This window comes from Chiloscyllium punctatum, chromosome 15, assembly GCF_047496795.1.
Source record: "Chiloscyllium punctatum isolate Juve2018m chromosome 15, sChiPun1.3, whole genome shotgun sequence".
Taxonomy (NCBI): Eukaryota; Metazoa; Chordata; class Chondrichthyes; order Orectolobiformes; family Hemiscylliidae; genus Chiloscyllium; species Chiloscyllium punctatum.
Window position 1 is genome coordinate 103,871,162 of NC_092753.1, and position 23,321 is coordinate 103,894,482.

At 47.4% G+C, this 23,321-nt stretch overlaps 1 protein-coding gene across 1 annotated transcript in view; it reads left to right on the forward strand.

The window, feature by feature from the left end:
- trappc10 (trafficking protein particle complex subunit 10) overlaps positions 1-23,321 on the forward strand; it is a 108,268-nt gene that overhangs the window by 35,897 nt on the left and 49,050 nt on the right. The window contains exons 3-12 of the mRNA XM_072585855.1: positions 1,523-1,658; positions 4,837-5,033; positions 5,211-5,406; positions 6,223-6,334; positions 6,606-6,853; positions 8,033-8,179; positions 9,254-9,368; positions 13,075-13,151; positions 16,490-16,581; positions 21,689-21,829. Of these exons, the coding sequence (XP_072441956.1) occupies positions 1,523-1,658; positions 4,837-5,033; positions 5,211-5,406; positions 6,223-6,334; positions 6,606-6,853; positions 8,033-8,179; positions 9,254-9,368; positions 13,075-13,151; positions 16,490-16,581; positions 21,689-21,829 (1,461 nt within the window). The remainder of the gene's footprint in view (positions 1-1,522; positions 1,659-4,836; positions 5,034-5,210; positions 5,407-6,222; positions 6,335-6,605; positions 6,854-8,032; positions 8,180-9,253; positions 9,369-13,074; positions 13,152-16,489; positions 16,582-21,688; positions 21,830-23,321) is intronic.

Sequence of the window (23,321 nt, forward strand, 5' to 3'; positions counted from 1 at the left end):
TAACACATCACTTTCTATCAGTGCCTTTTGTTCTTGGAGGGTGGTTGGAGTTGTATGTGGCACACAGGAAGATGGTCGTGGTTGTTGGAGGTCAGTCATCTCAGCTCCAGGATATCTCTGCAGGAGTTCCTCAGGAGAGTGTCCTGGGCCTAACCACCTTCGGTTGCTTCAGCAATGACCTTCCCTCTGTGATAAAGTTAGAAGTGGGGATGTTCGCCGATGATTGTACAATGTTCAGCAACACTTGCAACTCCTCAGATACTGAAGCAGTCCACGTGCAAATGCAACACTATCTGGACAAAATCCAGGCTTGGGCTGACAAATGGCATATAACATTCACACCACACAGATACACGCATTGACCATCTCCAATAAGAGACAATCTAACCATTATCTCTTGATAGTAAACAACATTCTATCACTGAATCCCACACTATCAACAGCCTGGGGGTTACTATTTAGCAGAAACTGAATTGGACTCACTATATAAATATAGTGGCTACAAGAGCAGGTCAGAAGCTCGGAACTGTGCAATGAATAACTCACCTGACTCTCCAGGGACTGTCCACCACCTACAAGGCAGTAGACAGGAGTGTGATGGAATCCTCCCCACTTGCCCTGGATGGGTGTAGCTCCAACAACACTCTAGAAGTTCAACACCATCCAGGTCAAAGCAGCCCCTGCTTGATTGGCACCACGTCCACAAACACCCACAAGGTGCACTGCAGAAATTCACCAAGGATCCTCAGACACCACCTTCTAAGCCCACCACTTCCATCTAGAAGGTCAAGGGCAGCAGGTACATGGGAATACCAGCACCTTCAAGTTCCTCTCTAAGCCACTCACCATCCGGACTTGGAAATATATCACCTTCGCTGTCGCTGGGTCAGAGTCCTGGCATTCTTTCCCTAATGGCATTGTGGGTCAACCCACCGCACAAGGACTGCAGCAGTTCAAGAAAGCAGCTTACCCACACCCTCTCAAGGGCAACTAGGGACAGGCAATAAATGCTGGCGCAGCAAGTGATGCCCACGTCCCACAAGTGAATTAAAAAAACATGCCTGGCCACATTCAGATATTCATGCACATGCTATCCGCTCCTGTACTCCCCTCAGAGTTGTACCATTGAGATGCCGCACTATCAGTGTTGTACTGAAAAGGAAAGTGTCATCAGCCCTGAGCAAGATTTCTCCCAAGGCTGTACTGTTAGTATAATCACTCAATAAATTCATCTGAAAGAGTCTCATTCCAGCTGAACGGACGTTGTACAGGCAGAGGTATGGAGGAGCAGTCAGTGTTTATTCATAGGCAGCATGCACAGGTTCCACACTGGGAACACTGAGCTGAAAGAGAAGGAGATTAACACGGTTAGCCCACAGTGCACTTCATGGAACCTGTCATGGAGAAGGAGTGGGATTGAGGCAGCTTTTGGTTGGTCAGATAGGGAGAGGGTCAGCTCTCAGCTGGTCAGAGAGAGTCTGGCAGCAAAATATTTAATTTTATTTTCTCTCCTCTGTTCCAGATCCTATGGGCGGCCACCAAAGATGATCCATCTCGAAGCAAATTTTGTTCAGTTTAAAGAAGAGCTGATACCTAAAGAGGGAAACCGAGCCCTTTTAACCTTTCCTTTCCTGCACCTGTTCTGGACAGACTGCTGTGTGAGTATAGTGACCTGGATGTCGGTTTGCTCGCTGAGCTGGAAGATCCATTTTCAGATGTTTCGTCACCATACTAGGTAACATCAGTGAGCCTCTGGTGAAGTACTGGTGTTAATGACCTGCTTTCTACTTATGTGTTTAGGTTTCCTTGGGTTGGTGATGTCATTTCCTGTTCTTTTTCTGAGAGGGTGGTAAATGGGATCCAAGTCTGTGTTTGTTGATAGAGTTCCGGCTGGAATGCTATGCTTCTAGGAATTCTCGTGCATGTCTCTGTTTGAATTGTTCTAGGATGGATGTGTTGTCCCAGTCGAAGTGTTGTCCTTCCTCATCCATATGTGAGGATACTAGTGAGAGAGAGGGTCAGGTCGTTTTGTAGCTAGTTGGTGTTCATGTATCCTGGTGACTAGTTTTGTACCTGTTTGTCCAATGTAGTGTTTGTTACAGCCCTTGCACGGTATTTTGTAAATGACATTAGTTTTGTTTGTTGTCTGTGTAGGGTCTTTCAGGTTCATTAGCTGCTGTTTTAGTGTGTTGGGGCGTTTGTGGGCTATCATAATGTCAAGGCGTCTGAGTAGTCTCCCAGTCATTTCTGAGATGTCTTTGATGTAGGGGAGAGTGCTTTGGGTTTCTGGATGTGTTTTTTCTGCTTGTTTGGGTTTGTTGCTGTGAAATTGTTGGACTGTGTTTATTGGTTACCCATCCTTTTTGATTACACAGTATAGGTGATTTTCCTCTGCTCTGCCTAGTTCCTCTGTGCTGCAGTGTGTGTTGGCTCATTGAAATAATGTTCTAGTGCAGCTTCACTTGTGGGTGTTGGGATGATTGTTTCTGTAGTTCAGTGTTTGGTCTGTTTGTGTTGTTTTCCTGTAGTTCGAAGTTCCCCATCGGCTGTTCGCTCGACTGTGACATCTAGGAATGGCAGTTTGTTGTTTTCCTCCTCTTCAGTGAATTTTATGTCAGTAAGGGGATTATTGATGGTCTTGAAGGTTTCCTCTAATTTGTTTTGTTTAGTGATGACAAAGGTGTCATCCACGTAGCGGATCCAAAGTTTGGATTGGATGGTTCATTCCTGATGAAGGGCTTTTGCCTGAATCGTCGATTTTCCTGCTCCTTGGATGCTGCCTGACCTGCTGTGTTTTTAGCACCACTCTAATCTTGACACTGATCTCCAACATCTGCAATCCTCACTTTCACCTAGAGTTGTTTGTGCAAGTCTCTGCATTACTGCCTCTGCTAAGAGCCCTGATGTCAGAGATCCCATGGGTGTCATTGGTTTGGCTGTAGGTTTTGTTATTGAAAGTGAAGTCCATGGTAAGGCATAGGTCCACTAGCTTGACGATGTTGTCCTTGCTGATGAAGTTAGTGGTGTTTGGTTCTTCTAATAGTGTAGTCACTGTTTCCATGGCCAGGTTGATGTTGATGGATATGAGTAGAGACCTAGAACAGAAGGGAAACAAAAACACAAACGAGAATTCCTAGAAGCATGGCATTCCAACCAGAACACACTCAACAAACACATCGACTTGGATCCCATTTACCACTCTGAGAAAAGAACAGGAAATGATGTCACCACAGGAAATGACATCACCACAAAATTGACATCACCAATCCAAGGAAACCTAAATACATAAATAGAAAGTAGGTTACTAATACCAGTGCTTCACTGGAGGTTCACTGATGTTACCAAATATGGTGATGTATGCTGAAAACAAACCTTCCAGTTCAGTGAGCAAACTTACATCTAGAACCTCAGCCTGAGCTACAAATCTCCTCAAAACTCACTAGTATAGTGACCTGTGTATATTGTGCGTGTGTGTGTGTGGTCAGTGTGAATGAGCTGGTGCTACTTGATAGCCTTATTGATATCACCTTCCATAACTTTCGTGATGATTGAGAGTAGATGGCTGTGGCTGGATTGGACTTATCTTGCTTTTTATATACAGGACATACCTGGACAATTTACCCCATTGTCAGATAGATGCTAGTGTTGTAATTGTACTAGCAGAGCTTGGATAAGGTAGCAGCAAGTTCTGGAGCACAAGTCTTCAGTGCTATTGCTGGAATGTTGTCAGGGCCAATAGCCTTTGCAGTATCCAGTGTCTCCAACCGTTTCTTTATATCCCATGACATGAATCGAATTGGCTGGAGACTGGGATCTGAAAAACGGAAAAGTCTGAGATGGATCATCCACTCGGCACGTCTGGCTGAAGATTTCCTGTGAAAGCTTCAGCCTCATCTTTTGCCCTGATGTGTTGGGCTCGTCATCATTGAGGATTGGGGTATTAGTGGAACCACCTCCAGTGAGATGTTTAATTGTCCACCACCATTCGTGACTGGATGTGGCAGGACTGCAGAGCTTCGATCTGATCTGTTGATTGTGGATTTGTTTAACCGTGTCTCCTTACGCTATTAGAACCATATAAAATATAAAAAACAAATGAAGTAGAATAACAGGAGTAGGCCAGGTTGAGCCTGCTCCACCATTTAATATTGCCGTGGCTGATCATCCAATTCACTCCCCTGTCTGCACTTTCTCCCTCTGGTCCCTTTAGCCCTAATGACTAAAAGCATTGAATGATTAAGATGCTCCTCACTTCACTCCTGAATGACCTAGTACTAATTTTCAGGGAGGCTCCATGCTCTGCATACAACTCATCCTGTTTGGTAGCTTCACCAGGTTGACACCTCATCCTTAGATATACCTGATGCTGCTCCTGGCATATCCTCCTGCATTCTCCATTGAACCAGGGTTGATGCCCTGGCTTGATGAGGAGAGTGAGGACTGCAGGTGCTGGAGATCAGAGTCGAAGAGTGTGGTGCTGAAAAGGCACAGGAGCAGGAGAATGGACGCTTTGAGCAGAAGCTTTTCAGCAGGAATACCTCTGAAGAGCTTGTGCTCGAAATGTCAATTCTCCTGCTTGTCAGATACTGCCTGACTGACTGTGCTTTTCCAGCACCACACTCTTTGTCCCTGACTTGATGATAATGGTTGAGTGTGGGATATGACGGGCCATGAGGTTACAGATTGTACTGGAGCAGGAGGTGGTAACTAATAAGTTGACTGTTGTGCACAGACCCCTTGGCTGTGTGAGAGACTATGCCCAGAGGTAATGGCTGGGCTGTGCAGTCCTGTCCCTGTGTGATATGTGAAACCTGTTCTTCAATTTGAATGTTCTAGGACACTGAGGTTTACAAAGCAACAGCGAAGGACGAGATCACAAAATGGCAAAACATTTTAAAGGCTTACAGCAGCTCTGATTGGCTGATTGTTGTCGTGGAGAGTGATGCCAAAAAAAAGAATAAAACCAACATTCTCCCCAGGACATCGATCGTTGACAAGATCAGAAATGACTTCTGCAACAAACAAAGTGACAGGTAGTGGAATCCACTGTTTCTCACTTTTATTTCAACCTCACTCCCCCAGCCCTGATTGGAAATGATTCCTCCGCCTGTAACTTCCTAATCTGTCCATGTCTACAGTCAGCGGAGAGTCTGTCTGACATTACACCCAAGCTTGTGTCTCTCTTTCTGACTTGTCGTTTTCTGTGACAGATGTGTGGTGCTGACAGATCCCCTGAAGGATTCTTCCCGCACTCAGGAATCCTGGAATGCGTTCTTCACGAAGCTCCGCACTCTGCTGCTTATGTCATTTACCAAGAACCTGGGCAAGTTTGAGGATGACATGAGAACAATGAGAGAAAAGAGGACAGAAGCCGGCTGGAGTTTCTGTGAATATTTCATGGTTCAGGTATGGCTGCCTGAGCCTCGGACAGTTCATTTGGAATCTCTCTATTGCCAAAAGAAGGAAAGGTTGCCTGTCGGCCTGTTGGTGTTTGACTGAAGCAGCCACACTGTTTCACTGGGAGCAGGAGCTGTCCTGGAGCCCTGCATGAGGCCTGGAGTACCCTTCTCCAGCAAAACTTAATGAAGGGAAGAGAGGAATGTGAGCAGTGACCTACTGTAGGCTTATCTCTCCCTTTCCCTCCAGAGGAAGCACATTCTCTGTCCCTCTTCCTGTGGCCCTCGCCCCCCCCCCCCCCCCCCCTTTCTTGTCTCTCTCAGGTGAGAGGGGAAAGATTTAAAGGGGACCTAAGGGGTAACTTTCTCATGCAGAGGGTCGTGTGTGTCTGGAATGAGATGCCAGAGGAAGTGAAAAAGGCTGGTACAGTTAAAAGATTTAAAATGCATCTGGATGGGTATATGAATAGGAAGGGCTTGGAGAGATATGGGCCGATTGCTGGCAAATGGGACTAGATCAGATTGGGATGTCTCATGTGAATGAGTTGGACTGAAGGGTCTTTTTCTGCACTGTGTGACTCTATGACTCTGTGTGTCTCTGTCTCTTTCCCCTCCCATCTCTCTGTCTCTTCCTCTGTTTTCCTCTTTCCTCCTTTCCCCACATTCCTGAGATGTGAGGAATGTTTACTCTGTATACAGCACACTGTTACAGTCCCTGTAGACTCCCTCCAGCAGTACAGAGCAGTTGTTGTGTGTCATGTACAAAGGTGACAGGCAATAGTGCACGTGTTCAGCTTCATTGATAATGTTTCTGATTCTTGTGAAGGAGGAGTTAGCCTTTGTGTTCGAGATGCTGCAACAGTTTGAAGATGCCCTGGTGCAGTACGATGAACTCGATGCACTCTTCACACAGTACGTGGTCAACTATGGTGCAGGAGGTGAGTGGCTTTCCCCAGTTAAGCATAAAAAGATTCCTGAACTGTCCACAACTGACAAAGCTCCCTACTAACAGCTAAAGGTTCTCAAAAGTAGCTTCAGTCCTGAGTGGTGAAGGAAATGACTATGAGAGAGAGAACGCATGTGCAACAGATAAACCACATGTTGCAGCTAAATATGACCTCTGCATGTCGCGTTCTTCATCTGGTTATCTGGATAAACCTGCCTACTCCTGACCTGTCTGATGTTTGCTTCTGTTCCCTTGTATTTCAGATGGAGCCAATTGGCTGACCTCTTTCTGCCAGCCAGTTCGAAGCTGGAATGGGTTGGTGCTTCGCAAACCAATCGACATGGAGAAGAGGGAGCTGATCCAGAAGAACAAAGCCACGCTGCTGGATCTACGTAGCTATCTGTTCTCAAGGCAGTGCACTCTGCTCGTCTTCCTGCAGAGACCATGGGAGGTAGCACAGCGAGCCCTTGAGCTGCTTCACAACTGTGTCCAGGAGCTAAAGCTGCTTGAGGTACTGCCCACGCTGGCATCTCTGCTTTGTCTTCCCATATCCCTCATTGAAAATAAAGTTGATGTTGAGGTCTCAGGATTTTCTTATTCTCCAGTAACGCAGTTGAATGGAACAGTTGATGTCAGAGTTTGGGAAGACTCCATTAGATTGGAAAGTAGTGAGTGTATGTCCTTTATCCAAAATGGAGGGAGGCAACAAAAAACAGAAATTTATACACCGCTTAGCTTACTGTCACAGGGAAAGTGATAGAATTCATCATTAAGGAACTTCAAAATATTCAAGCAGTCTGCTTCCCTGTGTTTTCAGGAAGAGAGTTCCAAAGGCTCCAGACCCTCTGAGGGTAAACATTGAACTCAATCTCTATAATCGAAAGCTACCTGCTTCATTGTCCACGATACCACAATTTTGACATCATGTGCAAACTTACTAACCATCCCTCCTAAATTCTCATCCAAATCGTACATATAAATTACAAACAATCCAAAAATAACCCTCCACCACCCATTCTCTGCCTCCAAACCTCGAGCCAATTTGGTAAGATCACCCAAAGTCTCTCCTGATCTAATTTGACTGTGTTTACCATGCAGAGCCTTGTCAAAGACTTTACTAAAGTCCAGGTAAACAACATCTACCCCTCTCCCTGTATCAATATTTTTGTTATGTCCCACACAGCCATGCTGACTATCCCTAATCAGTCCTTGTCTCTGTAAATCCCCTCCAATGATTTAGCAGTAATGTCAGACTCACTGGTCTGTAGTCCTCGGGCTGCCCTTACGGCCTTTCTTAACTGAAGGCACATTAGCCTTCCTCTGACACCTCATTCGTGGTTATAGATGACAAAAATATTCCTGCTTGGGGCCTCTCAATTTCCTCCCTAAAGTCCCACGACATCCTGGAATACACTTGATCAGGTCCCAGAGATTTATCTATCTTTTATGTTTTTTTAAGACTTTCAGCACCTCCTTTTTCTGTAATATGGAATGTTTTCAAGACATCAATATTTATTTCTCAAAGTTCCTGAGCCTCCATGTCTTCAATATTTTAGTATCTCTCCCATCTCCTGTAGTTCCACATATAGATGACCTTGTTGATCTTTAAGCATAGTTACAATGAGCAGAGTGGCCTCCTCCTTGATGCTGAATATTCTGTGACCCAGTGACCTGTCTGTTCCCTGTTCAGGTCTCTGTTCCAGGTGGTGCCCTGGATTGTTGGGTCTTCTTGAGCTGCCTTGAGGTCCTGCAGAGAATTGAAGGCTGTTGTGATCAAGTCCAGCTGGAAAGTAATTACTGCCACACTGTCGGACTTTGGAGTTACGCTACAGAAAAGGTACTTCCGTGACTCAGGAGCTGAGTGAACAGAACTCCTTATCAGGTTGGGGTTACAAACCCACATTCTAGAACCATGAGATTAACATACTAATGAGCATGGATTCGCACCGCGGTAATGATGTGCTGAAATGATCTAAATCAACACTAGGAGTAATAATTATTTCTAATATTAATTCTTAATGTTTATGAAGCATTGATGGTCAGGATGTCCTATAGTGGTACTGTCACTGGACCAGTAATCCAGAGGCTCTCACTAATGCTCCAGGACCTGGGATTGAATCCCACAAGGCAGATTCAATCAATAAAACACTGGTCCCATTAACATGAACAAATTAACAAACCTTCTGGTTCTCCAGTGTCCTTTAGGGAAGGAAACCTGAGATGGAATTAAGGTTGGCTAATCCTTTTGCCTTTGTCTGGTTTAAATTACATGTAACTCCAGACCCACAGCAATGTGGTTGACTATGAACTGCTCTCTGAAATGGCTGAGCTGTTTATCAAAAAGCAGCATTAAAACCCAGCGGGTGTCCTTCCAGCTGTGGGACAGTTCAGGAAGGCAGTTCACCACCATCTTCGAAAGGACAATCAGGGATTAGCTGTTACCACTGACTAGTCCCCACAGCCTACATCCAGGAACATGAGCAACATTACCCCACCCTCCCCCACTGCCCTGAGGTTAGGGGCGATGAGGCATGTTACTGAGGAGGCAGCTGAGTGGGGGTGATGGCTCAGGGATAGGAGGGGAAGGCTGGGAGTTGGTCATTGCCTAACGTGAGCCTAGACCCTGTGAGGATAGAGCGACAGGTGTCTGAGTGAACCAAGAGGTGAGAAGACAGTAGTCTCCAGGTGGGTGACCATCTCTCAGCTTCTCCCTCACTGCCCAGTGATGTCTCCTCAATCTGCCATTGCCTCATGGTGTACTGCATTTACCACCTAATGGACTGGGGCAGCATTCTGTTCAACGGCCTCTTGGAATCCATCTGGAAATACAGGGCGGATGGCTTGTTTGCTTAGACAATGCTGTGTGTATGTGACATTGCACTAACCTGGTCTAAAATCTGTAATCCATCAGCTGCAGTCTCTGGGTTACTTGTGTGGCCTGATCTCGAAGAGAGGACCAAATTCCGAAGAGCTGAACCGGACAGTGGATGTGTTAGCAGGACTGGGAGCTGAGCATCCTGAAACCGGTAAATAGTCCCCTGAAGTGTTTTCGATCTCTTGCCCTAGTAGCACAGGCCACTCTCTCACACTCCCTGCTTGTGTAGGTATTGGGTTTGAACAAAGTGATGAATTTTGATGTGAGTGGGGGCTGACTGAGACAATCCTGAGAATGAATGCTGGATTCAGCAGTGAGGTCCAATGAGCAGACAGAGTCCTATCTGCAGGTGCTGAAAGGATGTATCAAATTGTGGGGAAGACTGGGATTGGGATAACTGTTTCAAAATAAGGACGTTTATTTTACTCTGAGGATGATCGACAACAGAGCCATTGTATAGTCAAGGCAGATAGACCTTTGTAAATCAAAGGGGTGTTCAAAGGTGATCAGGGTTAGGTGGGATTGTAGATTTGAGGTTGCAGTTAGATTAGCCACTCGCAGAGTAGGCTCAAGGGGCTGAGACACCAACTCCAGCTCCTTGTTCACCTGGTTGAAGATTCACTATCACACTGGGATTGTTTAATATCAGCTGCTCTTAGACAATAGACAATAGACAATAGATGCAGGAGTAGGCCATTCTGCCCTTCGAGCCTGCACCGCCATTCAATATGATCATGGCTGATCATTCCTAATTAGTATCCTGCTCCAGCCTTATCTCCATACCCCTTGACTCCACTATCTTTAAGAGCTCTATCCAATTCTTTCTTAAAAGAATCCAGAGACTGGGCCTCCACTGCCCTCTGGGGCAGAGCATTCCACACAGCCACCACTCTCTGTGTGAAGTAGTTTCTCCTCATCTCTGTCCTAAATGGTCTACCCCGTATTTTTAAGTTGTGTCCTCTGGTTCGGCACTCCCCCATCAACGGAAATATGTTCCCTCCTGCCAGAGTGTCCAGTCCTTTCATAAGCCTATACGTTTCAATCAGATCCCCTCTCAGTCTTCTAAACTCAAGGGTATACAAGCCCAGTCGCTTCAGTCTTTCCGTGTAAGGCAATCCTGCCATTCCAGGAATTGACCTCGTGAACCTACGCTGCACTCCCTCAATAGCCAGAATGTCTTTCCTCAAATTTGGAGACCAGAACTGTACACAGTACTCCAGGTGTGGTCTCACCAGGGCCCTGTACAGCTGCAGAAGCACCTCTTTGCTTCTATACTCAATCCCTCTTGTTATGAAGGCCCTCTTGACTGGTGTTGCTAGGCTGTACTTGGTGTGCTGCAGCGGTCTCTTGTGGGGACACTCGGTAATGCAGCACTCCTTTGCAATGATTGTATTGGCCATATGGGTAAGTGGCTCAGCATCAAAATTCAGCACATCTTTTAGACTTACCCCCTGAGCAAACACCCAGCACCTATAGACAAGATAAAACAGTGAACTGCGGATGCTGGAGATCTGAAACAAAAATAGAAATCACTGCCAAAACTCAGCAGGTCTGGCAGCATTCGTGGAGAGAAGGCAGAGTTAACATTTCCAGTCCGATGAGACTTCCTTAGACCCTACAGACAAGTCTTATCCTCCTGCTGTACAGTCTTTGACATTAACACCCAGAGACTGTACAATTCACAGGCATTCTATTTTAGATCAACAGTCCTCTGGTGTCAGTGTGAATTATGGAAACCTCTGTAACTCAATCCTCTTCTTGTCAAAACTGAATTGACCATCATGGACTCCCCTGATCCCCACTTTGGGGTGACTGCAGTGTTGGTGTCCACTCTACACTGGATTTATAATCCACCCTCTATATCGACATTTCTGTACACAAGACACACGATCTTTCCTTGAATTTTACTGAAACAAAACTTGCATCAATTCAGACCTGGTCAGTCTCTCATTGACTGAGAAACTCTGGAATGTGTTGGAATACTTCTCAGATCTTGACAAACATTTATCTGAAAGGAGATCCAACTCCAGGTCAGCTGAGTAACTTCAATCTTAGAACATTAGAACATTACACAGCAGTACAGGCCCTTCGGCCCTCGATGTTGTGCCGACCTGTCATACTATTCTGAAGCCCATCTTACCTACACTATTCCATGTACGTCCATATGCCTGTCCAATGACGACTTAAATGCACTTAAACTTGGCGAATCTACTACCATTGCAGGCAAAGCATTCCATATCCTTCCTACTCTGAGTAAAGAAACTACCTCTGACATCTGTCTTATACTTATCTCCCCTCACTTTAAAGTTGTGTCCCCTCATGTTTGCTGTCCGCATACTTGGAAAAAGGCTCTCACTGTCCACCCTGTCTAACCCTCTGATTATCTTGTATGTCTCTCTTTTACAAGCTATGGCTGGGAGTTTTTTTATTTCCAAGTGTCAGCAACAATCCTTGTGTATGGAGCCGTGGCCATCACTAATGTCTGCACTATTGTGGGACCTGCTCTGCTTGTCTGTGACACACAAGAGAATTAGAGAAATGTCTCTCTTGCATCTGAGCAAGCGTTAGTGTGCTTCTTGAAACCCGTTCCACAAGCATTCCGGGAAAACTCCTGCAAAATTAACTTGGATGGGCTGACACTGTGTTTCAGAGGTTGGGAGGAATGGAGCAGTTTACAGGGATAAGGATGTTGGTAGGATGGGGTGTTTTTAAAAAAGAAAGTGGGCGGCACGGTGGTACAGTGGTTAGCACTGCTGCCTCACAGCGCCAGAGACCTGGGTTCAATTCCCACCTCAGGCAATTGACTGTGGAGTTTGAACGTTCTCCCCGTGTCTGTGTGGGTTTCCTCCGGGTGCTCCAGTTTCCTCCCACAGTCCAAAGATGTGCAGGTCAGGTGAATTGGCCATGCTAAATTGCCCGTAGTGTTAGGTAAGGGGTAGAGGTAGGGGTATGGGTGGGTTGCGCTTTGGCGGGGTGGTGTGGACTTGTTGGGCCGAAGGGCCTGTTTCCACACTGTAAGTAATCTAATCTAATCTAATCTCATAGTCTGAAACTGTCTGTTCCAGTTTCTCAATCCTTACATAGCCAATGTCAGGGGAAGACAAAGAAAATGTGCAAAGATTATCTGTGGCTGTCCCTGAAGTTCAGCAGCTTGGAAATTGATGACAGAAAGGAGTTTGTTTCTGGGGGTTGTTCAAAACATCAACAACTTGTCCATTGAGCTGCATCACAATTTGAGTCTAAACCCCTTAATGATGAGGCAGAGACAGGAAGACAAGGAAGAAAATCCTGCTCTCTGCATCTCACTGCCTCATTGGGCACCCCATGCGCCCAAAGATTCTCCTGTTGAGATCAACCTGTTCAGTCACATGAAGACTCATGGGAGAAACATGACCCATTGTAGATGTAATCCTCCAGCTGAGGGACAACCAATGAGGTGGCCCCTGCTGGAAGCCATTTTATAACGCTGGGGTAAATGCTGGAAGGATTTACAATGTCCAGCTGTGTATCATGAAAAGAGCATTCCCTGGGGGATGCACTGAGTTGTGGGATTATACAGGGCTTTGTGTGTTCTCTCTCTCCCAGGCAGAGTCAAGATGTGAAGAGCATAGGTCTCAGGAATGTGGCTGCAAGGCATCTTGATGAGAGGGAGGTAGCTGAGGTTAAACTGGGATCAGAAATTGTTCTCCGTGTGCTGGGAGGCTGTGCAATCGCAAGGGACAAATGGAGACTCTGTGGGGCAGATGACTCCCAGGATGATTATGTCGATTAGAAACCTGTAAACGTTTAAATGCAGCTTGTCTTTACTACCTCAATATAAGCGAAAGACTGACATCACTTGCTGTGCTCTCTTTCAGCAAACAGCCCACAGAGTCCATATAAAACACTGAATGAAGCACTGTCATCTGTCGAGGCATTTGAAAAGCATTATTTGGTGAGAATGCTCTTACAAAGTAGGCCCTGGTGAGATTGAGTGTGTGTGGCTGTGGGTGTAGGGGTGGTTGGGAGGGTACCTTGTCTGTGATTCTGCTCACTGTGCAAATGAGTGTCGCTGGTGGAGGGACGGGATGCTTGTGGATGTGGTGCCAATCAAGTGAGCAGTTTTATCCTGGATGGTGTCAAGCTTCTTGAGTGTTGTTAGAGCTGCCCCCATCCAGGCAAGTGGGGAGTATTCTATCACCCTCCTGACTTGTGCCTTGGGGATGGTGGACAGACTGTCAAGAGTCAGAAGGTGAGTTACTCTCATCAGATCATCCACTCAGCACTTCTGGCTGAAGATTGCTGTGAAAGTTTCAGCCTTACATTTTACACTGATGTGTTTGGCTCTTCTGTCATTGAGGGTGGGGATATATTTGGAGCCCCCTCCTCCACTGAGTGGTTTAATTCTCCACTCCCATTTGTGACTGGATGTGGCAGGACTGCAGGCTGGATCGGATTCGTTGGTTGTGGGGTCTCTTAGCTCTGTCTATCATTTGCTCCTTGTGCTGTTTGACATGTGCGTGGTATTGTTCAGTGGCTTCGCCAGGTTGACACCTCACATTTTGGTATACCTGCTGCTGCTCCTGGCATGCCCTCCTGCACTCTCCATTGAACCAGGGTCGATGCCCTGACTTGATGGTAATGGTTGGGGGGGGGGGGGGGGGGGAAATGCCAGGCCTTGAGGTTACAGATTGTGTTGAGTACAGCTCTGCTGCTGTGGATACTGTCATCTGCTTCCAGCAATTGGTAGGGATGAGGTCAGGGATGTTTCTCCCTTGTGTTGGTTCCCTCCCCACCTGCCGCAGACCCAGTCTAGCAGCGACGTCCTTTAGGACCCGACCAGCTCCATCAGTAATGCTGTTGCCGAGTCACTCTTGGTGGGGGACATTGAAATCCTCCACCCAGAGGGCATTCTGTGCTCTTGCCACCCTCAGTGCTTTCTCATGGAGGAGGACTGATTCATCAGCTGAGGGAGGACAGTAAGTGGTAATCAGCAAGAGGTTTCCTTGCCCATGTTTAACCTGAAGACACGGGATTTCATATGTTCCAGGGTCAATGTTCACTCACAGGAGTAACACAATGGAAATTATGCCCCATTATTCCCAGAATCCTGCTGCAAATTGAAAGATTTTTAGAAGTATGTGTAATTCCCGAATGTACTGGCTTTTCAGACGCCTGTTGACAATAAGTACAGACCATATACAGGCACAAAGAGGAATTACAATTAATTACTAGAAATAGATTCAAACTACTGATAAACAAGTCTGAAATGTCTACAAAGTTCTCTCCCACTTACAAACTCCCACAGCACACACACATGGACAAAAAGGGGAATTAAAGCCGTGGATGTTAAGACAGCCTGGGAAAGCAGCCCAACGGTCTCTATTCCCGGTAGGAGTTTCATGGTGAATGGTTGGGCCTTAAGGGGTATAGTGGGAACAGAGACACCTTAGAGTTTAGATGCACAGTTGTCTGAAAGTGGAGTCCCAAGTAGACAGGACAGTGAAGGAGGGTTTTGGCACACTGGCCTTCATCAGTCAGGGCATTGAGTATAGAAGTTGGCAAGTTATGATTAGATTAGATTACTTAGATTAGATTACTTACAGTGTGGAAACAGGCCCTTCGGCCCAACAAGTCCACACCGCCCCGCCGAAGCGTAACCCACCCATACCCCTACATCTACATCTACCCCTTACCTAACACTACGGGCAATTTAGCATGGCCAATTCACCTTGCCTGCACGTCTTTGGAGTGTGGGAGGAAACCGGAGCACCCGGAGGAAACCCACGCAGACACGGGGAGAACGTGCAAACTCCACACAGTCAGTCGCCTGAGGCGGGAATTGAACCCGGATCTCTGGCGCTGTGAGGCAGCAGTGCTAACCACTGTGCCACCGTGCCGCCTTGTTGGTGAGGCTGCACTTGGAGCATTGTGTTCAGTTTTGGTCACCTTGCTACAGGAAGGATGTTATTAAACTGGAAAGAATGCAGAAGAAATTTACCAGGATGTTGCCAGGACTCAACAGTCTGAGTTCTAGGGAGAGATTAGACAAGCAAGGACTTTTTTCTTTAGAGCGTAGGAGACCTGAGGGGGGACTTTATACAAGTGTTCAAGATCATGAGAGGCATGGATAGGGTGAATGCACTCAGTCTTTTTCCCAGGGTTGGGGAATCGAGGACTAGAGAGCATCAGTTTAAGGCTCGAGGGGAAAGAATAAAAAGGAACCTGAGGGGCAACCTTTTCACACAGAGGGTGGTACGTATATGGAATGAGCTGCCTGTGGAAGTGGTTAAGGTGGGTACGTTATCAACATTTAAAAGGCCTTTGAATAAATACATGGATAGGGAAGGTATGGGCCAAGTGCAGGGAAATGGGGTTAGTGTGGATGGACATTTTGGTCAGCATGGACCAGTTTGGGCCAAAGGGCCTGTCTCCATGCTGTCGGACTCTGACACTCTGACCAGTCTTTGGTTCTTTCACATTCTTTTTCCCATTTCAATCCACAATCAAAAGTGGAGGAAAACAAAGGCATGGTCTTCACCCCAGATAATCCTCCAACAGACTGTCTCAGACACCATGATCACAATCCCTGTTTGAGCAGAGATGGTGACACAGTGAGATATAGTGAGGAGGGAGTTACCTGTGAGTCCTCAACATTGACTCCAGTCGCCGTGAAGTTTCTGTGCGTGCCTTTGTGTGTCCCCCTCTGTGCTTGTGTGTGTGCGTGCGTGCATGTCTCTCTCACGCTTGCACTCTCTCTCTGTCTCGGTGCCTGTCACTGGACTGTGTAGCTGCAGCCAATGGGGTAGGGATTAGAGTATGTCAGAAATGCTGAGCTTGATCAGTGCGTGTTTTGGTGTCACAGTCTGACTTGGCTGGCAGCTTGGCCACTTCTCCAGGTTGGTCACTTCTCCAGCTTGGGCACGTGCAGATCATATTCAGACAGGTAACAGTCAGCACAGTGCCCAGAACGAGCTGAACTCTGTGTTTCCAATCATCCTCCTGTCCTTTCAGTTTAATCATCATTCTCTCTCTGCAGCTCTGAATGGTGTTGGGGCTGTTCGTGTCAGTGTGAGCTCCACTTGAGATGAGTTTATAGGGTAAGGGATGCTGGGTGTATAGACCTGTGGAATGGATACAGGAAGGATCTGGGAGTAAATGGCTCAGGGTGATCCCATGTGTGGGGGTCGAGGGTACAGGGTGACCCTGGGGGTGGGGGGAGATGGGGATAGGCTGCGTGGCCATTGTGTTTGTCTATTCAGTAATCTCTCTCTGTCTTCTCCGTGCCTCTAGGAGCTGTGTCTCACTGCCTTCGATATGTACAAAACCATTGGACAGAACCGCTTGGCTCAGCTGTTAGGGAAGGATCTTGCGGACTTCTACATGTACGTATGGAATGTTCTAGAACGAGCTATCCCAACGCGCGATGTCCTGGGCTTCCTGCTGTGGTGTCTGTGACCAAATGGAGCAGAGTGACAGTGTGACAGTTCTCGGTGTGTCAAGAAGCAGCACATTGCGATAGGAATGGTTCAGGCCGAAGGGGGAATGAACAGCTGGCTCTTGGAAAGGGAGAGACCTCCACAGAGCTTCCTCTCACCCCCACTCCCACCCCCCCTCAGCTCCCCGAGTTACCCCCCTCACCATCCCCAGCTTCCGGTGTCTCCCCACCCCCTTCCCTCCCAACTCCTTGCCCCACTCTCCATTCCTGATGAAGGGCTCCTGCCTGCAATGTCAATTTTCCTGCTCCTCAGATGCTGCCTGACCTGCTGTGTTTTTCCAGCACCACTCTGATCTATACTCTGATTTCCAGCATCTGCAGTACCCACTTTTGCCCCTGTAGGAAAGTTAGAACATAGAACATAGAACAATACAGCACAGAACAGGCCCTTCGGCCCACGATGTTGTGCCGAACATTTGTCCTAGCTTAAGCACCCATCCATGTACCTATCCAAATGCCGCTTAAAGGTCACCAATGATTCTGACTCTGCCACTCCCACAGGCAGCGCATTCCATGCCCCCACTACTCTCTGGGTAAAGAAACTACCCCTGACATCCCCCCTATACCTTCCACCCTTCACCTTAAATTTATGTCCCCTTGTAACACTCTGTTGTACCCGGGGAAAAGGTTTCTGACTGTCTACTCTATCTATTCCTCTGATCATCTTATAAACCTCTATCAAGTCACCCCTCATCCTTCGCCGTTCCAACGAGAAAAGGCCGAGAACTCTCAACCTATCCTCATACGACCTCCTCTCCATTCCAGGCAACATCCTGGTAAATCTTCTCTGCACCCTCTCCAAAGCTTCCACATCTTTCCTAAAGTGAGGCGACTAGAATTGCACAGAGTAGTCCAAATGTGGCCTTACCAAGGTCCTGTACAGCTGCAACATCACTTCACGACTCTTGAATTCAATCCCTCTGCTAATGAACGCTAATACACCATAGGCCTTCTTACAAGCTCTATCCACCTGAGTGGCAACTTTCAAAGATCTATGAACATAGACCCAAGATCCCTCTGCTCCTCCACCTTACTAAGAACCCTACCGTTAACCCTGTATTCCGCATTCTTATTTGTCCTTCCAAAATGGACAACCTCACACTTGACAGGGTTGAACTCCATCTGCCACTCCTCAGCCCAGCTCTGCATCATATCTAAGTCCCTTTGCAGCCGACAACAGCCCTCCTCACTATCCACAACTCCACCAATCTTCGTATCGTCTGCAAATTTACTGACCCACCCTTCGACTCCCTCTTCCAAGTCATTAATAAAAATTACAAACAGCAGAGGACCCAGAACTGATCCCTGCGGAACTCCACTTGTAACTGGGCTCCAGGCTGAATATTTACCATCTACCACCACTCTCTGACTTCGACCGGTTTGCCAGTTTTCTATCCAACTGGCCAAATTCCCCTCTATCCCATGCCTCCTGACTTTCCGCATAAGCCTACCATGGGGAACCTTATCAAATGCCTTACTAAAATCCATGTACACTACATCCACTGCTCTACCCTCATCCACATGCTTGGTCACCTCCACAAACAATTCAATAAGACTTGTAAGGCAAGACCTACCCCTCACAAATCCGTGCTGGCTGTCCCTAATCAAGCAGTGTCTTTCCAGATACTCATAAATCCTATCCCTCAGTACCCTTTCCATTATTTTGCCTACCACCGAAGTAAGACTAACTGGCCTGTAATTCCCGGGGTTATCCCTATTCCCTTTTTTGAACAGGGGCACAACATTCTCCACTCTCCAGTCCCCTGGTGCCACCCCCGTTGCCAGTGAGGACGAAAAGATCATTGCCAACGGCTCTGCAATTTCCTTTCTTGCTTCCCACGTAATCCTAGGATATATCCCGTCAGGCCCGGGGGACTTGTCTATCCTCAAGTTTTTCAAAATGCCCAACACATCTTCCTTCCTAACAAGTATCTCCTCTAGCTTACCAGTCCGTTTCATACTCTCCTCTTCAACAATATGGTCCCTCTCATTTGTAAATACTGAAGAAAAGTACTCATTCAAGATCTCTCCTATCTTTTCCAACTCAATACACAGTCTCCCACTACTGTCCTTGATCGGACCTACCCTCGTTCTCGTCATTCTCAGGTTTCTCACATACGCATAAAATGCCTTGGGGTAATCCTTGATCCTACCCGCCAAAGATTTTTTATGCCCTCGCTTAGCTCTCCTAATCCCTTTCTTCAGGTCCCTTCTGGCTATCCTGTATCCCTCCACTGCTCTGTCTGAACCTTGTTTCCTCAGCCTTATGTAAGCCTCCTTCGTCCTCTTTACTAGACATTCAACCTCCCTCGTCAACCAAGGTTCCCTCACACGACCATCTCTTTCCTGCCTGACAGGTACATACATATCAAGGACACGTCGTATCTGTTCCTTGAAAAAGTTCCACATTTCCACCACATCCTTCCCTGACAGCCTATGCTCCCAACTTATGCTCCTCAGATCCTGTCTTACAGCATCGTATTTACCCTTCCCCCAATTGTAAAACCTACCCTGTTGCTACACCTATCTCTCTCCATAACCAAGGTGAAAGTCACAGAATTGTGGTCACCATCACCAAAATGCTCACCCACTAACAAGCCCCTCACTTATCCCGGTTTGTTACCAAGTACCAAATCCAATATGGCCTCCCCTCTGGTCGGACAATCTACATACAGCATTAGAAAAGCTTCCTGGACACACTGCACAAACACCGCCCCATCCAATCTACTTGATCGAAAGAGCTTCCAGTCAATATTTGGGAAGTTGAAGTCACCCATGACTACGACCCTGTGGCTTCTGTACCTTTCCAAAATCTGTTTCCCAATCTGTTTCTCCACATCTCTGCTGCTATTGGGGGGCCTATAATAAACACCCAACAAGGTGACTGCTCCTTTCCTATTTCTGACTTCAGCCCATACTACCTCCAGAGGCAGATCCCCCTCAAACTTCCTTTCTGCAGCTGTTATACCATTTCTAATTAGCAATGCCACCCCCCCTCCTTTTTTACCACCCTCCCTAATCTTACTGAAACATCTGTAACCAGGAACCTCCAGCAGCCATTCCTGTCCCTCTTCTATCCATGTTTCCGTGATGGCCACAACATCGTAGTCCCAGGTACCGATCCACGCCTTAAGTTCACCCACCTTATTTCTGATACTCCTTGTATTGAAGTATACGCACTTGAGCCCATCTCTGTGTCCGCAAGTATTCCCTGTCAGTGCTACCTTCTCCACATCCTCACATTCTTGGACATCCTGACAAACAGCTAACCTACTTGCTGGACTACAAGTCCAGATCCCACCCCCCTGCCAAATTAGTTTAAACCCCCCCGAAGAGTGCTAGCAAACCTACCCCCCAGGATATTGGTGCCCTTCTGGTTCAGGTGCAACCTGTCCTGTTTGTACAGGTCCCACCTTCCCCAGAATGCAGTCCAATTGTCCAAATACCTGAAGCCCTCCCTCCTACACCATCCTTGCAGCCACGTGTTCAACTGCACTCTCTCCCTATTCCTTGCCTCACTGTCACGTGGCACCGGCAACAACCCAGAGATGACGACTCTGTCTGTCCTAGCTTTTAGCTTCCAGGCTAACTCCCTAAGCTCCTGAATGACCTCCCCACCCCTCTTCCAACCTATGTCGTTGGTGCCAATGTGTACCACGACTTCTGGCTGCACACCCTCCCCCTTAAGGATTCTGAAGACACGGTCTGAGATGTCTCGGACCCTGGCACCAGGGAGACAACAAACCATCCGAGAGTCTCGCCCATGTCCACAGAACCGCCTGTCCGTCCCTCTAACTATCGAGTCTCCGATAACTAGCGCTCTCCTCCTCTCCCCCTTTCCCTTCTGGGCTTCAGAGCCGGACCTCGTGCCAGAGACCCGGTCACTGCAGCTTACCCCTGCTAGGCCGTCCCCCCCCCCCCCCCCACCCCCAACAGTATCCAAAGCGGTATACTTATTGTTGAGGGGAATGACCACAGGGGAACCCTGCACTGCCTGCTTCCTCCCCTTCCCACCCCTAACTGTTACCCAGCTCCCTCTGTTCTCTGGTGTAACTATGTCCCTGTAGCTTCTATCTATCACCCTCTCAGCCTCTCGAATAATCCTCAGGTCATCTAACTCCAGCTCCAGTTCCCTAACGCGGTCTGTGAGGAGCTGGAGCTGGCTGCACTTCCTGCAGGTGAAGTCGGCAGGAGCGTCGGTGGTCACCCCGACCTCAAACATCCTGCAGGAGGAACATTCCACTGCCTGGGCTGCCATTACTCTACACTTAGTCTCCAAAACAAGAACACTGAGTAGCTTACCTGTGGACTTTAAAGTTAGGTTAGAGGAGGAGGATGGGAGGGAGGCCTTACTTTGTAGGGCCTGGGGTCTAGAACACACCCACTCAAATATCAATCACTTACCTTCCAAACCAGCTCTGCGCTCCAACTTCACTTCCACCCAGCTCGCGCCGCTCTCTGCTGTGAAAAGACCGTTGGTGTTAAACCTATAAAATAAAACAAAGAACTACAGATGCTAGATATCAGAAACAAAAACGGAAATTCCTGGAGCAACGCAGCAGATCTGGCAGCATTTGTTAATGTTTTGAATGCACTGACTCTCGCTCAGGCCCGTCACTGAACTCAAAATGTTATCTCTGCTTTCTTCCAAAGAGTGATAGCCCTGCATGGGCTGCCTGCAATCCCCTGATGGTGATGGCTGTGAGATCAGGGAGCCATGATCACACAGACTCGGTCTGTTTACCCCAAACCTCCCCCAGAATTCACATTGACTCACCCGGGATTGCCCCACACCAATCCAACAGTCAATCTTCAAGAAGCTCTCTGAGCTGGTGTCAACTGCTCTGGAGTGGGCTAAGCGGGGTGGAAAGAGATTATCACAACTTGGGGGAACGGGGGATGAGCCAGAATTTTGAAATCCTGCTCTGCTATAAAAGCAATTCCTTCTTGGTTTAATGGTCTAGAATCTGGTCATTTTGTTTCTCTGTTTATAGGCATAAAGGGGAGCCTCAGAAAGCGTCACTGTACCTCCAGGAGGCACTGAAGACGTACCAGACTGAGGGCTGGAGCTTGCTAATCGCCCATACCAGGAAACAACTGGCTGAGTGTCAGAAACAGCTTCAGCAGACCCAAAAGTATCCTTCTGTACACTCCGCTGTCTGTCAGGGACATCGCTCACAAACACGGTCACACTATCAACTCATAACCACACCCAGCGCTCTCAGCTCATCCACTCTGTCACAATTACCCTCCCCCCTCCTCCAAACCCCAACTAAAATCATCTGCCAACTCCCTGAGGCTGCTGTGGGTGGCAGGGAGGGGATCGCTGGGTGCTGGCCAAGATACTTAATGCTTCAGTGGCCATAGGTGAAGTGCCAGATTAGCTAATGTTCAGCAGCCGGGATTGCCCGGGTGATATATGTGAACAACTTGGATGAAAATGTGGGTGGGTGGGTTAGTAAGTTTGCAGATGGTAGAAATGTCAGTGAGTTGTGGATAGTGTCGAAGGTTGTCAAAGGATACAGCAGGATCTGGATCAGTTGCAGATATGGGCAGAGTTTAACCCGGGTAGTGTGAGGTGCTGCACTTTGGGAAATCAAATGTTAAGGAAAATATACAGTTAATGGCAGGGCCCTGAACAGCCTTGATGTTCAGAGGGATCTTGGGGTTCAAGTCCATAGCTCCCTGAAAGTGGCCATGCAAGTAGATAGGGTGGGAAAGAAGGTGTATGGCTTGCCTTCTTTTGGTCAGGGACTTGTGTACAAGAATCAGGACATCTTGTTGCAGTTTTATAAGACTTTGGTTGGGCCACACATAGAGTATTATGTTCAATTCTGGTCACCACATTACAGGAAGGATGTGGAGGCTTTGGAGAGAGTACAGAAGAGGTTTACCAGGATGCTGCCCTGATTAGAGGGTATGAGCTATAAGAAGGGGCCAGAAAAACTCAGGTTGTTTTCTCTGGAGCAGCAGAGGCTGAGGGGAGACTTGGTAGAAGTTTATAAAAATATGAGATGTGTAGATAGGGTTGATGAGCAGAATCTTGTTTCCAAAGTTGAAATGGCTAAAACTAGGGGCATGCAGTTAAATGAGTGGGGGCAAGTTCAAAGGAGATGTGAGGGGCATGTCTTTTTACACAGGGAGTGGGAGGAGTCTGGAGCACACAGCTGGGGGTGGTGTTGGAGACAAGTATGTTATGGGCATTTCAGAGACTTGTAGATCAGCACAGAATGGAGGGATATGGACCGAGGGCAGGCAGAAAGGGGTTAGTTTATTCCTGGGCTGTACTGTTCTTTAGTCTGATGTCCTTGGTAGGGAAATTATTGGAATAAGTTCTGATGCACAGGGTTAATCAGGGATGGTCAGCATGGATTTGTTAGAGGGAGATCCTGTCTGGCTAATTTAACTGAGTATTTTGAAACAGTGACTCGGTACATTGATGAATGTGGTGTGGTCGATATGGTTTACATGCCCTTGGTAAGGAAAAGGTCCCATATCGAAGGCTAGTCCAAAATGTAAGTTGGCAACTGGATCCAAAATTAGCTGTAAATTAGAGACAAAGAGTGATGTGGGGGAGTTGTGTTTGTGATTGGAAGCCTGTGCCCAGAGGTGGACCACAGGGATCAG